Consider the following 17,639-nt stretch of genomic DNA (forward strand, 5'->3'; position numbering starts at 1 on the left):
TGGCAGGGCTTCAGCCGTGCTTCGTTTAGACCACACGTAGGATCGTGATCGTGAACGTGGGTTAATGCGTTCTAACCAAGAACATTCTAGCAGATTATGACAGCTGTTAGCAGCGAATGCGATTGAGAACCTCGATTTGATATTGCAGCTGAGTCCATTGACCAGCCTCCACATTCTAAGTCCATGCACGCCTTTGTCACTTTCTCTTCGCCGACATCATTATGGCTCCTCTCAATCAAAGCTGCAGCAGCTGAACAACTCTCTGTCTCCTGCGTGGCTGGCAGGTGTGCGTCATTTCCTGGTAGGGTAATCAGCCGTGACAGCTAATTCCACGGTCTAAACAACTGAATGAGGGCATAGCGCGTATATACTAAAGAATGAGGCTTTCTTGGCATAGGGATTTAGATCAGGATATTGAGCTCGAGGCGGCAGAGCTTCTCACAATTCATGACAGGTTCCAGCTTGATCAATTGATATGGGAGTGAATGAGGCAACCTTGTCTCTCTGGCGCCCAAGTTTGCAAGCCACATTGCTGACGGAAGAACTCCTTTCAATCTAGCTACGTTGAGTTAATAATGTGAACGCTTTTTGTCTCTCGGTTTGCCAATGTGCGGTATAATAGACGACGCCGGCACGGGCGAATCGTCAAAGGGTTGGACGCATAGATCCTGTCTCGAACCCCGTTAACCGGGTCAATGTCTCGGACCTATTTTACGATATTTAATTAATATCATCATGCAAATGTAATACTTTCGCACTCAGGAATAGCTGGAAGATCCACACCCACGTCACAGCTATCGAGATTGTGGACGCTTAAGAAATTTGCTTTCGCATGTATGCAGGAGAAAATTGCATGTTAGGCGGGGTCCGCTGACATATGAGTTCAGGCCATGTACATATGCACTTTAGTACATAGCATATAGCGTCTCGATCTAAATGCGGGTTGGCAAAAAGATTAATAAACTTTTGACCAGGGTATAATATGGTCGTCGGCAAAGCTTCCCCTTGTTGCAATGGGGGCTCGGGCAAACAGGTATCAATTTAGGATAGTGAAGAGTTCAGCTCGTCAATCGGAGAGGCCGATTTACCCTCGGGTCCATACACGGCTCACGGAGGGGCTCAAAGAGTTACACTTTAGATAGGTGTACACCAAGAATAATGAAAATTGAAAGATAGGCGCTTTAATATCGCTTTTTGAAAGGAAGAGTAAGATTTGCATATTCGTGATGTTGTTTTTATATGTCCGTGTTGGTCCGGATTAGGCGTCTGCCAAATATGTCAACGCTGGACTAGAGAAGCCTCCCGCGTACTAGGTAGTTACCGAAGCTATCTCTTACATGTCTGCGCTTTTTAGGGGGGGATTAGTTGTTCCCGAAGCGTTAAAATAACTGTGTCAGCTATTATTTGTAGGTTTCACACAATTGTGATATCAGGAAATCCAAAAAGTTTTCCCATATCGGGCTACTGGATTTGTTCAATCTTCATAGTGGTTGCATACCCAGGGAAATTTTATTTCCAACGTATATTATTGATAGACTCTAAAATTAAATATCTAATTGTGTAGCATCAATGAAGAAAGCGATATATATCGTGAAAGACTCCGTCGCAGAAAAAAACAAAACCATATCTAATAGACAAAATATAATGTTACCCAAAACTAAGCCACCCTAAGAGTTAAATAATGCGAAAAATATCTTCATAACAAAAATTATTACAGAATAAAAGATTATAGAGAAATTAGAGTTTTAAAATTGGACCTTGGTCAGATCGGGATTAAGAACCAACTATGAGAAAAATTAGCCGTTAGCATGCTTCACACTCTGACTAGAGCTAAAATTGTGGATTAGTTAACTTACCGGCAATAAACAATGGCAGACTATATTGAAAGACAACGGTGTAATAGCAGTGTAGTCCCTAATAGACCATTCTCTTGGTGCTGCCGTGCCCAAATATATCATTCCACCAGTCAAGGCAAACATCACCAAATACATCCATTTGAAACTTCGAACAATCTTGCCAGATTCCTTGAAGAAGTTACTATTTTCTGCTTCTTTCTGTGTTCCTGCCCAGTCTGCAACCGGGATTGAGAGTAAGTAACTCAAAATAATGGTGCTCAGATGGAAAGAAAGGCCACCAAAGAATATGATGAGGAAAGGTGCCCATTTCAGATTTTCGAAAAGAGAATAGAAGAAGGGTTTTTCACTGAGACGGTACCGGAGAACTGCAAGTGCGACGTTGCCCTGAGAAATAAAGTTAGCATTATATCCATGGCGGGAATTTCGAAGGCGAACTTACCACAATATTGAATACAAACACCGTCGCCATAAATGTTTGCCATGACTGAATGAAAAATTGATCGAAGTCGCCTTTGAACCAACCGACGAGAATATAGTTCAAGATGGTAAGTGGTAGCGAGGAAGCCATAGCATGATAAGAAAAGAGGTAGGCAGTAACATGGAATTTCGAGGCCATAGAGATATAGCCAGTCCCCATATATTCTCTAAACCCCTTCGCAATCGGGCCTCTTGTAAACCAGTATATGAATGGATTAAAGATTATTTCGGTTGAGCCGTAGGCGTATTTCTTCCATCGTGAGAGTTCGTCGTAAACAGTAAGGGAAACACCTTCTTGGAAGGCATCCTCGCCTGTATGATATGCAGCTAACCTCGTGACGTTTCCGGTCACTTGTAGTCTGAACGAAAGATCGAAGTCTTCAGAGACATGACTTTCACTCCACCATTTGTCCCGGCCATCTCTGTCTCGAAATACCACACTTTGCAGTGCCTGCCAGCGAATAAAAGCGTTGTGGCCGACAAACGGCGCAGGCTCTCCGCTCCCACAGCAGAAACGGATAGCGTAGTATACCAAATCAGTAAAAAATTGCATCCCGTTTTCGAAAAAGGATTTCGTAACGTTCATGACCCCAGAAGAGTGTTGAAGGATAGCAACCTCTGGACTCAAGTACAGTTCTGCAGCTCCATACATGAGGCAGTTTTTAGGCACCCGTGTATCTGAATCCACGATCAGTAGATGTTCACCGATACGAATATTTCCTCCAGCCCACGCCCAGCCATTTTCTTTAATCGCCATGGACATAGCCTGAGAGTATAGATCCTGTTCTTCACGGCCACTGAGAACAGCTTTGGATCCGTACTTCTCCCTGACGAGTTCCATCAGTTTATCTTCAGTAGTCAGCGACAATCCCAAAGCAAAGTTCATGTTCGAGGCCTTCTTAAATTTTCCGCCACGAACGAAACCATTGTGGCCATTACGCGGCCGGGCTACCCAGCCGATATTGTTATTCCTGTAGTAATCGATGCGTTTCCTTGCGTCGTCAACTGGCATCGTCTGTAGACCGTCGTCGTTGATAAAAATCGATGCGGAGCCACCTTGCAGCTCGTATTGCGAGATAGCTTGCTTCAGGGAATCGACGGTAGGTTTGATAACAACACTAAGCGATTCCTTATACACAGGCATTTGTATAGTGATATGTGGTGGTTTGAAGCCTACTTTAGTAGCCTGTTGGACGTTTGGCGGGCGAGCAGAGTAGAATCGGCTGTTCTCCCGCAGTCCACCAATCGGACCGATTGTCTGTGCAATAAAAATAATGAAAGTACCTGCGAAAAACTGATATCCGGCAGGTAGCTGATGGTTAGTATTAATTCTCTTTTTAATTATCAGAAAATGAGCCAACCTACCCAAGTTAACGGGAGCAAAATTGGGATCGCTGCGACGAGTGCGAACCGAATATAGTACTGATCCGCCAGGGTCTCCATGAGCAAGACTCTAACCAGTTGACCGAGAACTAGCACTGCTACAGCTGCCATTGCTATCCCAAGGTATATCGAGGTGTATGGATAAGACACCCTTGCGAGAGACTCGCCACAAAGGGTTCCGCGCTCAACATCATACGGTGAAACTTCTCTGACTTCGACTTCTGCGGTCGGCTTCTTCTCATCCTCGTCCCCTTGAAGGTTTTTATGATAAGCCATCTTTTCTATCGTCTTTTCAGGTGCCTCGTAGAGAGTATTAAACGTTTTCTCGTTCATCGGGGTCGAAGGAATCGACTCTGACATGGGCGATGCGACATTGATATTCAAGATTTGAGACAAAAATACTTCTTCAACTCTCGCAGCATGGTCGACTATTTCTTTGATTGAATCATGCCAGAGCAAAACAACCCGTTCCTCCCGAACGAAGCATATATACTGAAACCTACTAATATCCCTAGGCGATGCCTGTGCGATTTCTTCAAGACTATCCACAACTTGATATTTATCACCACCTTTTCTCAGTTCCAGTTCTCTCAAGTCTTGTGGAAGTGCTTTGAAGATCGGTTCCGTTATGTATGACCTCATGGTAAATGCAACATAAACGTCGAGGTTGGCCACGGCGTTAAGAAGGGAGGGAGATATTGACATAGGTTGCGAAATGTAACTGCCTGTATCTCGACGGACTAGAAGACCACAGTCCGAGTATGATCCTAGCGAATTACTGTTCGGGATAAGACCTTTGCGCTGGAAACGTTGGAAGAGATACTGTGACATCTACACCATTCCAAAACCGTTAGCAACTTAGACATAATTATAATAGTGTTCATATAGCCAACATACCAAAAAGGTACTCATAGCCTTTTCCGTTTGTGCGCCTGACGATACATCACTGACGGAGGATCCATCACTAATATCTCGTAGAGCTGGTGACAGAGCACCGCGATCTCCTGCCATAATTGAGGGTAGAGGTGTCGATATATCAGAATCCGGAACTCCCTCATGCATTGATATCGTATCCCATGCGACTTGCTCTCTCTTTGAAAACGTCGACTGTCGTGATTGAACAGATAGCCTTGAGGCGACAGTGTGCGACGAGACACTTGATTTCCCGTGTCCGTATATAGTTGATGTTGATGCTTGTTTGAACGACGATCGGTTTGATGAACTTTCTAGCCATGATGGCGAAGGAAGAGCGCTGCTTGGTAGAGGTAGTGCTGGAGATTTTGATAAAGCACGTTCAGAAAGCCCACGGCGGACATTAAGTTGGTTTGCCATATCGACTCGTAGTTCCGACGGGATCTGGCGTTTAGATAGATTCGGCATCTTGAAGGAATATCAAAAAAAAAAAAAAAGAAGTGACAGGTCCGCAGATATGAATATTAAGATTCCGACAATATTGTAAAAAGCTTGCGTATATACTCCGAGACGAACCAGGGTAAAAGCTAAAGAATGACTAGAATAGAAAAAAAAGAGATAAACGAGTGACTAGAGCATGGGGCTACAAGGATCTCAAAGCTATCATGAAAACGTGGTAACGAAAGAAAAAAACTAAAAGAGTGAGAGTTTGCGATCGCGACAATACGCAGAGTTGCAAATCACCAGGCCATCGACACAGGTGGCCAGGAAGGAATTATCAACTGGCAGAGAGGGGTTCAAGGTCCTCGAAAAGTCAACATCCCATCCCAGTCTCAAATGTAATAAAACTCCCAGTGGGGGGGTCTCGAGACCCTCATGCAGGAGGAGAGGGATATTTCGAGAAATACTATGGTACCGGAATCAAAGCACTCCGGGGTCGATATATCCAATGCCCATTGTTTACACAACTCGATCCTTTGTCGTGCTATTTTCAGGGCCTTTACGTCCAAAAATTTCCCTGCCTGCCTGAAAAATATCATACCTGTATATACCATATGGTACCGTCAAAGCACTATATCTCCCTCACTTGTCGAATGTTGTCTGAAGTTCCTTTCCCCGAGTGTTAGCGTCCATGTTGCTTTTTCAATTCCCGGGGCCCTCGGAATTTTCCATCGTGCAGGGGTTCATTTCAAGCGTTGCCAATACCGGTTGGATGCAAGAGAAGGCCAGGGGAAAGACTTGGCTCAGTACCAAGAATCTGCCATTTTCCTTGGCTTTGACGCCCATTCGGAGACATGACGTCTCGGTATGTCAGTAGAGTCATGACAAACTGATCCGATATAAAAATAAGAATTCATCGCTGTTGAAGAGATGTATTCAAACATCAATCGTGGTGTAAACCTTTGCATATAATCATGCTGATACTGAGAGCGCTGGAGCTGGCTGGTTTGTTCAACTTGGGCGTTTTCGAGCTAATATTAATCTTCGGCCACGGCTGCCAAATGTAGAACCAGATTCACGGGAACTCTAGCACAAAAGTTAAAAAAGTCTTCATATGTCTCGAGCCGACTGTGAATTAGATGGTCTTGCAACCCAGGCTAGGACGTACTGATTACTGTCCCTTCCAATTCCCGGGTCCGAATCACCCTTAGACGACCGCTGTATAATGGTCAAGTTTAATTTCAGATAATATGATTTCTGGGTGTATACCACGATCGGTTCGTGGTGTATGAGATTTGCTCAGTCTTCCCGAGAATTATAATCCTGAGAGAGAGAAAAAGGCCTCGGATAGGAGATCCGTATTTCGCTTCAGCCGCACGACTGCTTTTCTTCTTTTCGTGTTTTATAGGCATCAGCAGGGGCTATCGGCAAGTCGGGAAACTCTGGTGGTTCGATGTACATGTACATGTACATACGTGCATGTAGGGCCGCATAAAGCTTAAGACCGTTGGCACAGCACATATCATATTAGGTGGAAGTTGAGTGCACACTTGCTCTTCTTCGCATCTCATATTAAATGAAAGGCCCCAAGTTAACGCCGAACACGAATAAAACGCCACTCAGCTGTCATTCCATATCACGTTGGTTACATTTTCATGCACGTACCTACAGGAGCTCAGAAAAACCCGCTGGCTGATGCGCGTGGCTGCAGGAGCTTATCAACATGCAACGCAAACACCACCCGATCTCCTGTGTGCGAGATAACAGTAACTTTGACGTACGAGAAAAATTTTGGGTGGACTGATCTGGGCCGGTCTCCGCGTCCGAGGCTCAAAGAATTGATATTGATCGTATGTTCTTATGGTAAGCTGGGTTCGGCCCTGACTTAAGCTGCAAAAGTGCTGGAACCTCATAGGGTCGAAAAAAGTATTCAGGGCCAGCCGCAATATGAATGGATCTGACCCAACGGCCACGCAATGATCTGAGTGCCGGCGGGTATCTCTCTAATTCCCCTTGGTTAATTGGCTAATTGGAGTCCTGCATTTTCTTGCATAGCCAACTATAATCCGATAGCGATTTTATACGTGGCTCGGCTATTCGCCCGAATTGAAAAAACTCCAAGATATTATTATATATATATAGTTAAGTACATACTAAGGTTTATATAGTACGTATTAATATATTATGAATCATGCGAATCATATATGGGGCTGAGGATATTAAGGTACATTTTTATCCATCCGAATGTAACTCCTGTAAATGCGTTCCCGTGTGTGTACATGTATCTACTAAGCAAAAGTGAAACAAATTATTTGTGCTGTCTCTCCTGTGGGAGTATGACTGGGAATAAAGTCCGCGTCGAATAATGGCTGCTGAACTTTTTCTAATATGATCAACGGTTGATAGAGTAGGGGGCCCTATGTTTAGCATTTCCCTTCTTGCCACATTTTGACGCTCTTGACGGTCATGCCCCTTTCATCGGCTGAGCCCCAAGTAGGATGCCATTGGTTAACTGCATTCCAGAAATCTCTCATCTCCCGCCCGCTACCATCTACCCATGGTTTAAGGGTTGAATCTCTGTAGTTTCTCGTTAGGCTCGGCTGTATCTATAGTTTCGTGGAAATCAAGATATAAGCTAAGGACTTACTTGAAATAGCCATTGGTTCCTCCAACCGCTACGTTTAGTAACAAGTAGAACTCTTGATCGAATGGAGCGGCTTTAATGTGGTGTGTTTTACCGCCTTCCTCCACCGGTCTCCAAGGGTTGCTTTCTTCTGTCGCATTATACTTAATAAACTCCCCACGTTGCCAGAACCCTCCTTTCGTAAATGGGATGTACATGACTTGGTGGATTCTATTGTTGACATATGTAACTATGTAGTCCTCAGTCCATTCAAGGCCGAAAGTATAGAATTCTTTCGAAAAGTCCGAACGCTTCAACGTCGTTTGTCCCATTGTTCTCCAATATGCATCAACTCCGGGGTACGGGCCCCAATGGAGCGCACTTCCGAAATGATCTCTGCCTCCCTGAGGAAAATCGTAATTGTTCCCGCGAGATTCCACAATATCGATTTCTCCAGATGCAGGCCATGTCCCATAAACCGAATGCGCCGGCATCATCCAGATAGCTGGCCAGAGCCAATCTCCCCTTGGTAGCTTCGCCACAATCTCCATTTTTCCAAAGGCGATTCCCCTTTTGCCCTTCGTTGTCAAGCGTGCGGAACGGACTGGATTAATCATTTTTCCAGTTGTCGAATTGGAGCGTATTCCGCACGCGGAGATCTGCTGGGAAGTACACGTTTTTGTTGTCGTTAAGTTCAATGTGTATCCATTGAGGATCTGGTCGTTCGTGATTGTAGTCGTTTCATTTGTTAATGTCGGAACTATATGGAGGCCATTTTTATCTGTGTATGCGTTCGTGGGGTCGGATGTTGTCCAGTCAAAATGACCATTGCCATAACCATCTAACTGGATCTCATAATTCCACACGGAAGGATCAATTCCTGATGTGAAGTCGTCATCGAGCACTATACAGTACTGGTAATGGGGTTAGCTCGAACTAATAAATGTTGTTTAATGGTCCGTATGAAATACCTCCCGCTTTGGAAACTGTCGCGTTCCCGTCCAGCAATACACGGCCGCAGCAGCCAAACCGATACACGATAGTGTATAGATAATTACATTATTCGTTCGTTTCCTAGATTTTAGCTGTATAATATATATGCGGTTAGAAGCTTTTTTTTCAACGAAATCTCGGGTGTCGAGGATCATACTCTGGGGTCTACTAGCCATGGCTGTTCATATTTTTCTTTTAGTTTATATGTAACAAATGGTCGTTTCTGTCGTTGAATATGGGAGGATGCATAATCTGAGATAATGGAAGATGTCGAGAATCTAGTGCCGGGTTGGAGGTATGGTCGGCCTGAACCAGAAGCCGAACTCGAACTCGAACTCGACTCTCCAACATTCGAAGAAGAAAACGAAGAAGAAGCCATGGAAATTTTAAGAATCACTGAAGAGTAACACGGTGGATAATGTGTTAACGGTTCCAGAATTTGAAAAGTACTGTATATCTCTGAAAGTCGAACCAGATACGTAGTTCGTCGAATCAAACTGGATATTTCTGGAAACCCTGAACCGATTAATTGAAGGAATGGATACAAATTAGCCGACTGTTGAAGATTGAGGAACAGATCGAGATACGAACTACACTAGTGGGTGGACTCGATGTTTATCCCTATGAGGTTATTTATTATAACCAGGGATAATTGTGTAGATATCATATAACTCATGAATAGTCGATATCAAGATCACCTCCATCGAGTCTGAAATTGGGTAACTTAGCTTTCTTCCATGTACAAAAAGCTAATGGTGCGACCGCGAAGAATCAATGCAATCTCTCCATGCGCATGTAAGGGTGAAATGTCGTACATCTCAGACCGGTGCTGTTGAGCCCAGAGCCGACGGCGAGTCAGCCCTCAAGTGATAGGCCACTGGACTCAGGATGCCATGCATGTGGGGGTACTTCGAAAAATTACTCAGTGAGACAGTATCCCAGTTTTCAGTCGACTGCCCTCCCGTCCCTGTCACAAGGCTGGCCCAGGTTAACCGCCTTCTCGATAATTGCTTGTTGTTGTGTGTGGAATTTTCCCTTGCCAATTCCGGTGCCACGTTTTAACCCGGCAGAATTTATTCCGCCCGGGGGCAACATCCGGGGCTGCTCGGGGCCACCACCCCAGAGACCACCCCTGGACAGGTCGAGATCGAGCCTGTGGTAGAGCTAACAACAAAATCCTTAGAATGTCATTTCTCCTAGCTTGCGCATTTTATCGCTGCGCATTGCGGACCGGCACCAAAAAGAAGGTTTCCACAAGATTTTGCGTGAATATGGGTTCAGCCGCTTCTCCTGGATAGGTCGACTGAGCCTGAGCTGATCTAGCCATGCATATGCCTTGCCGACTATCCAGGCGTCGTCCTTTCGTTGATCTAAAACAGGGGATTGCATTTGAATGTGAAGTAATAGCAAAGCCTTGGCCTAATTTGTAAATTCTATTTGGTGGCGATTAATACAGCAGACGTCCAGCATTTGAGTGTTCTTCTTCACGATTTTGACTATTGAATTGACACGTCTTTACTGATCCCTTCCGTTCAGCTGAAGAATTCAACAAATCGAGTGCGACTCGGTTAAGATTCTCTCATGCTTGTTTAAGCATATACACTCACTTACATATTGTTATTTGCGCTATACACTCTTTTGGTACCTCGTTTTATCATCTTTTTTATTCGCCTTTTCTGTTTCTGCAGATTTGGACGATTTGCTATATCACACGGCATACTTTTGTCGACGGCATCCTCTCTCGTTTTATATTATTTCTGCGGCATCGGCCTTTTACTCTCATTAGTATACTAGCTTATGGTTTCGGCGTAATTTTCAGTACTCTCGTTACATCTTCAAGTCACGATCTATACTTCTAGATCGAGGTTTTCTGCAAAAACGTTGCAAATCTGTTTTCAAGATGCGGTTTATGCAAATCCTGAAGGCTGCGGCTCTTGCGTTGGTTGCTTCATCAAAGCTTTCCAATGCATTGGCATCTACCGATGAGATCCAAGATTGTGACGCTGCACAGTCCGGATATCTTGATAATCATAACCTCAGTCCTGATATCGTCAACGACCCGGGGTTCGGTATTTTATGGCAGATATCAACTATTGGTGGGGCCAATGAATTGGTAGGTTTGGCTGGCATTCTATCCAAGGGTTCCCGGCATTCATGCACTGACTGTTACTTTATATATGCGATTAGTTCTTTGCGAAACCTTTGGTGTATACTCCACCCTCGACCGGCATTCAAGTCATTATTGCGGCATCTGCTATGAACTGGGTGTATGTGATCGATGCGAAGAACGGTACGGTATATACCAAACGTCAATTAGGAAAACCATTCGCGCAAAAAGATGTTGGCTGTGGTGACGTCCAACCCTTTATTGGTATTATGGGCACGCCCGTAATTGATCCCGCTACCGACACGATTTATATGTTTTCAAAGTCATATTTGGATACCTCTGATAATGGAGCTACCGGTGTCTTGAACGGCCGATACCGGGTTTATGCTCTCGATGTTTTGACATTGGCGGATAAATTTGGGTTCCCATTGATGGTGGAAGGTTCTCAGGCGGACAATGATCCTCAGAAGTACTTTATGGGAGGGACTCACATGCAGCGCCCAAGTTTGGCTATGATCAATGGTATCGTGTGGGCTGGTGTGGCAAGTCATTGTGACCAGTGTGAGTATAGCTCCTAGGATCCCCCTTGTAGAAAACTTCGTCCCACATATGCATAGAAAGGTTCATTCGCTAATATCCGAGGTCTATACGATTTAGACAACTATACTGGGTGGATATTTGGGATTGACCCATCGACACCTCGTGTTGTTTCGCTGTTTTCAACTATTTCCGGTGCTTATAGTATTCCCCAATCTACTGTTGGCGGTTATCAGCGAGATGACGGCGGTGGAGGTGCCGGTATTTGGCAAGCCGGAATGGGCCTTGCATCTGATCGAAGCGATCGATTTTTCGTTGTGACCTCCAATGGCCACGCGCACGAGAACAAAGATCGAGCCCGGGATGGAAGAAACCCACCTGGTACACTTGAAGAATGTATTGTTTCTCTGAAAATTGATGCGCAAACGAAAAAGCTGAAACCCCAAGATTTTTTTCAACCATACGAATACTTGAACCTCGACAATGCGGATAAGGACTTTGGAAGCTCAGGTTTCACTCTCTTAGACCCAAATACATTCAGCGCTTCGGGCGTGACAAGGATGGGGGTTACTGGAGGAAAGAACGGTAAAATCTATCTTGTCAATGCGGATAATCTTGGCGGTTATAAAACGGGATCCGGTGGGGGTGATGCGGTCCTCCAGACTCTCACGCCTGCAGGTGGTTCCATTTTTGGAGGTATCGGGTCTTATCCCAAAGAAGGTGGTTACATATATGCCTCCTCTCCTGGCTATAATACAGTCGTCTACAGTTTCGGAAAGGACTCGAATGGGAAACCCGTTTTCACGCAAGTCGGTATGACGGCGGAAATCAATGCCGGGCGGGTAGGAACGGGTATTCCCACTATCACTTCAATGAATGGACGAGCTGGGACTGGTATTCTCTGGTTGACAGATGTTGACAATGGCCTGAGAGCGTGGAATGCCATCCCGAATGCTGACGGGACGATGACTAGATTAAACCTTCCACCGGTCACCTTCGTCGGGAAATGGCAGCGACCGGCCTTTGGTGACGGGAAACTTTACATTGCTGGAAGCAACGGCAAGATTACATGCTTGGGGGCACCTATTAACCTACCGCTCACTTGTACCGACCTTGACTTCGGTGATCTAGTTATTGGTAATACCAAGACCCTGAACGTCAAGTGCCAGGCCAATATCGCTATCACTAGTTTCAAGGGCTTGAGTATCGTACCAGGGCTCTACTTTAAGACCAGCAACAGCTCGGTTACTGGAGTTTCGCTTGCAAAGGGGCAAAACGTTACTATCCCGGTGACATTGGACCTTACCACTGCTGGTCAAAAGTTTATTCCTGGAAGTATTACTTCCTCCCTCCAGATCATGACGAACAACGGGGTTGCTGGCTATTCTAGCCAACAGCCAGTCGGTTTAGCCGGCAACATCGTCTCTTCGGCTGCCTTCCTCCAACTACAACCGCTCGAAATTTCCTTTGGGGGCGTCGTCTGGGGCTCCGAGCAGCAGGTTGATGGTATTTTGAGCTCAATGTACATCAAAAACATTGGAACCCAACCAATGACTATCCTCAACTACGTTTACACGAAGGATAGTGTTGATGATATCAACAACAGCACGGAATGGATTCGTATCACGCCACCGGCCACTCCTGGGGACCTTTGGTACCTGAATGACGGGTTTGAAGCCGATTTCCCTGCTGAGGGCAGTACCATCGCTCCCGGTACCAGTGTTGCTGTAGAGCTCAAATTTCAACCCACTCATACCGGTGACTTTTCTACCTGGGTCGCGGTTAACACCACAGCTGGATATTCCATTTTTGCTATGTCTGGGACATCATCCACGGCACCAATTGGATTGCTCCAGATGCAGACCTTGGAGGGAGGAACATCTAACAATAAGTTCTGGGATTTTGGAAGCGTCTATGGGGGAACGGTACAAACGGCTGTTATCCTCATCTCAAATACTGGAGGTTCTCCGCTCCAAATTACAAAGTCCAAACCTCCATCCAACCCGGAGCTCTACGCTATATACCCCGGTGACGAATTCACTGAGAATCAATTCATTGCTCCAGGCAAAACGGGAATGGGGCATGTCGCCTTCGCTCCGTTCAAGCGAACAATTATCAACCAAAACCCCACCCTGTATACTGAGTACTGGGTTTTAAATACCGATGGTGAAGGGTTCAATGGCCCGTACGAAGTTGCATTTACTGGTGCTGTCATCACGAAGCAGGTTGGACCATTGTTCAATAATGGGTCTGCTAGATACAAATATCTCGGCTGCTATCTGGATGGCACCAATGGCCGCATTGCCCCAAACAAGTATACATTCCAGGGTACCAACGAAAACGGTATATGTCAGAGCCAATGTGCATCAGCCGGGTACGCTTTTGCTCTATCAGAGTACGCATACGAATGCTGGTGCGGAAATACTGTCCCGGATACTTCACTAAAAGGTGCAGACTCTCTCTGCGCTACTCTATGCCCTGGAGATACGAACCAAACCTGTGGTGGTGATGGAGGATACGCTACGGCGTGGTACGATAGCCAAAGATATGATCCTGTCACAAACCTCCTCGACGGTGTATACGCGAGACCACCAAGTTTTATGCAAGCGGCTGGAGGTTTCAGTTTCTACGGTTGCTGGAGCGATTCTGCCTCCAACCGCTCATTGAAGGGCAAGGCCACTTCGGGCAGCAATATCAACATCACTTCCTGTGCAACTTTCTGTCAAGGGTACACTTGGATGGGAACATCTTATAGTAATGAATGCTACTGCGGAAACGATCTCGGCGGTGTTACGAAACCTCTTGCAGATTGTAACATGCTGTGTGCAGCTGATCAGTACTCTTTCTGCGGTGCTGGATCTAGACTTTCTCTATATCTTCGGAACGGAACATCGGTGTCATCTAGCTCTACCACCACCCAACCGTCAACCACCGTTGGGACTGGCACCACATCAGCAACAGCTACACCGACATCTCCAATCTCAGGTTGGAACTACCTGAGCTGCTGGACCGATGATGTTGCAAACCGTTCTCTCCAAGATAGCAATTATGCTACGGATGACAACAGTCTTACGAAATGCTCACAATTCTGCGCTGGCTTCAAATACTTTGGTGTTGAATATGGCTCTGAATGTTACTGTGGTAATGTCCTTGGAGGGGCTTCTGCTGCTGAGGGTGATTGTTACAAGACTTGCACCGGATCCAACGAAATCTGTGGTGGTGATAATAGATTAAACGTCTATTCTGCGAAGCCGGCAAGTACTACGACTACCAGCACAAGCACCAGCTCTACACCCACGCCATCCTTATGGATTGACATGGGTTGTTACAAAGACTACACTGGTAATCGCACACTTATTGGCAAATCTACAACTTCCACTAGTAATAACGCGGCTTGGTGCTACAATTATTGTAATAACCTCGGGTTCAGGTATTTTGGAACTGAATATGCCAATGAATGCTATTGTGGTAACGCGATTGTCGGAGTTGGGGAACCAGTTTCCAGCGGTTGTACCTACAAATGTGCTGGAGATCAGAGTCAGTTGTGTGGTGGCGCGAACCGCATCAATATGTATATGGTCAAGCCTCCAAGTAAATCGTCCACGACTTCAAGTACTACATCGACAACAACGACAGCCTTGACTACTACCTCTACAGCATCGCTTACTACATCTTCTACTACATCTTCTACTACAACAACAACTACATCTTCTTCGCCGACAACATCCGCCCCAGCCGGTCCAACGGTCGTTCCGTCCCGCGGAAACTTCCAGTATTATGCTTGCTGGACAGATAGGACGAATGATAGAGCTCTTGCCGGGTGGGGACTTGACCCCAATGATGCTATGACAGTGGAGAAGTGTATTGATTTCTGCGCGCCGACGAAACAGTATGTTGGTGTGGAAGATGGAAGGGAATGTTGGTATGTAAAAGCTCTTGGAATTACTTTCTCAACAGGATGGGCTAACAAAGTTATAGGTGCGGTGATTCTTTACTTAGTGGACAGGCAGCTGTAGTTGAAGAGTGTTCAACTCCATGTACTGGCGCATCAGACGAGATTTGTGGTGGCCCTTCAAGACTCGTAGTTTATAAGAAGGTTTCTAATGATCCTGTAACAACTACGACGACTACGACGACTACTGCTACGACTACGACTACTACCTCTTCCATTGCTACTTCCTTAACGAGTACTTCGACTACTAGTTCCTCTGCCATTACTTCTTCGAGCGCCACTTCAACTTCTACAACTGTTTCAACTACCCTCTCAACCACCAGCTCGACTACTACAACTACAACCACTACTACTACAGCAACCACTACCACATCATCTATCCCTGTTCCCACAATTGTAGTTTCTTATGCTAGTTTCACCTATCAGGGATGTTGGACCGATCGTACGAACGACCGCGCCCTCGCTGGATGGGGTCTCGATCCTGGTCCTGAGATGACCGTTGAGAAGTGTATAGATTTCTGTGCGCCAACCAAACAGTATGTCGGCGTTGAAGATGGAAGAGAGTGCTGGTGCGGCGACGCTATCCTTTCGGGCGTCCTCGCAGGTGATTCAGAATGTGCAACTCCATGCAGTGGGGCCTCGGGTGAACTTTGCGGTGGAGCTGCAAGGTTGGCGCTTTATAAGAAGGGTACTGCTAGTAGCTCTACTACCACTACCACCACCACGACAACTTCGACGACTAAGTCTAGCACACTGACAACTACGATAAGTACTACGACAAGTAGCACCACGCAATCTAGCACCCTGACTCCAACTACCAGCGCCACAAGTAGTACAACATCAAGTACTTTGTCAACGACCCCTTCGACTACCAGTAGTACGACAGCTATAAGCACCAGTAGTTCCACTACCACGAAGTCTACAACGCCTAGTTTGAGTACTACTTCGTCTACTGCCACGACGACGACGACAACTTCGAAGTCCACAACGAGTAGTACTCCTTCCACTACTCCTTCCACCACTCCCTCCACCACTCCTTCCACTACTCCTTCCACTACTCCCTCCACTACACCTTCTACCACACCTTCTACCACACCTTCTACCACACCTTCTACCACACCTTCTACCACACCTTCTACCACACCTTCTACTACCCCTTCTACTACCCCTTCCACTACTCCCTCCACTACACCTTCTACCACTCCTTCTACTACCCCTTCTACTACCCCTTCTACTACCCCTTCTACCACACCTCCCACTACTTCTTCTACGACAACTACAACGGTAACCACAAGTAAACCTTCGTCAACTACCACAAGCACGATAACGACAACGGCAATTACCACAACTACCACGAAGTCTACAACTTCTTCAACAACCACAATTTCTCAACAACCATCCGCTTCCACTAACCCATGGGAGTACTTGGGATGTTACCTAGACTCTGTCAATACCAGGACTCTCCCCAATAAGACCAAAACAGATACTAGTATGACTATTGAATGGTGCCAGGATTACTGTTTTGGAACCCTCAACTTGCCATACGCCGGTCTTGAGTCATCTAAACAATGCTTCTGCGCCGATAAGATCAACTATGATAGACAACCAGGTCAAACAGGTTGTACCCAAACTTGTGCGGGTAATTCAATGGAAATCTGCGGTGGCGCTAGTAGACTTAGCATCTACAGGAATAACAACTGGAACCCTACAGTAATCGCGCAAAACGTCCTAGGCTGGAAGTATGATGCTTGCTGGACGGAAGTTACCGGTCGTGCTCTTCGTGGGTATATTTATACGGATAACACCGGTATGACCTCGGCGCAGTGTGTTACTACTTGCAAGAGTAAGGGGTATGCACTTGCAGGTCTCGAGAATGGCAAGGAGTGTCATTGCAGTAATGCAAATTTAGCGACGGTGTCAGCGGTTGATACTGATTGTAATATGAACTGTGTTGGTAATGTCACGGAGTACTGTGGTGGGTCGAGTAGAGTGCAAGTGTATCTTTCTCCGTGAATGTAAGAGATGTGGATGGTTTGATTTAATGTTGGTGTTTACGTGGGATTTATTTTTTTTCTTTCTCTTTTCTTTCCTATATAATGTTTGGATGCATGGCGATGTGGATGCATTGAATTTGTTATGGTTTGAGCCTTCAGGGGCCTACAATACATTCACTAAAAAAATTCCTTTATTTTATATGCTATTTCGTTTCTTACTTAAAACTATTCAACTCTTAATGTAATTAATTTTAACTGAGCTCTTAGACGATTAATTAATCTCGATCGATTCAAAATCTGCTGGATTCACATGTTATACGTATACTGGTAGCCCTGAGAAGATATCAAGGGGGTATTCGGCGCC

The 17,639-nt window shown here is 45.6% G+C and overlaps 3 protein-coding genes across 3 annotated transcripts; 1 reads left to right on the plus strand and 2 right to left on the minus strand.

The window, feature by feature from the left end:
- Positions 1–1,745: 1,745 nt before the first annotated feature.
- On the minus strand, positions 1,746–5,096 carry AOL_s00169g77 (uncharacterized protein; the record flags this gene model as incomplete). Its single annotated transcript, XM_011127434.1, has 5 exons — positions 1,746–1,784; positions 1,857–2,240; positions 2,296–3,627; positions 3,699–4,547; positions 4,614–5,096. The coding sequence occupies 5 exons, from the start codon at positions 5,094–5,096 to the stop codon at positions 1,746–1,748; spliced, it is 3,087 nt and encodes a 1,028-aa protein (XP_011125736.1).
- A 2,396-nt stretch (positions 5,097–7,492) lies between these two features.
- Positions 7,493–8,861, minus strand: AOL_s00169g78 (uncharacterized protein; the record flags this gene model as incomplete). The annotated part of the gene is made up of 3 exons (XM_011127435.1): positions 7,493–7,646; positions 7,717–8,596; positions 8,843–8,861. The coding sequence occupies 3 exons, from the start codon at positions 8,859–8,861 to the stop codon at positions 7,493–7,495; spliced, it is 1,053 nt and encodes a 350-aa protein (XP_011125737.1).
- Positions 8,862–10,585: 1,724 nt separating this feature from the next.
- On the plus strand, positions 10,586–17,294 carry AOL_s00169g79 (uncharacterized protein; the record flags this gene model as incomplete). Its single annotated transcript, XM_011127436.1, has 4 exons — positions 10,586–10,798; positions 10,873–11,353; positions 11,450–15,251; positions 15,329–17,294. 4 exons carry the CDS (start codon positions 10,586–10,588, stop codon positions 17,292–17,294), a joined length of 6,462 nt encoding a protein of 2,153 aa, XP_011125738.1.
- Between the last annotated feature and the right edge of the window lie 345 nt (positions 17,295–17,639).

The sequence above is a fragment of the Orbilia oligospora genome (genome assembly GCF_000225545.1).
Source record: "Orbilia oligospora ATCC 24927 unplaced genomic scaffold scaffold00169, whole genome shotgun sequence".
Classification (NCBI taxonomy): Eukaryota; Fungi; Ascomycota; class Orbiliomycetes; order Orbiliales; family Orbiliaceae; genus Orbilia; species Orbilia oligospora.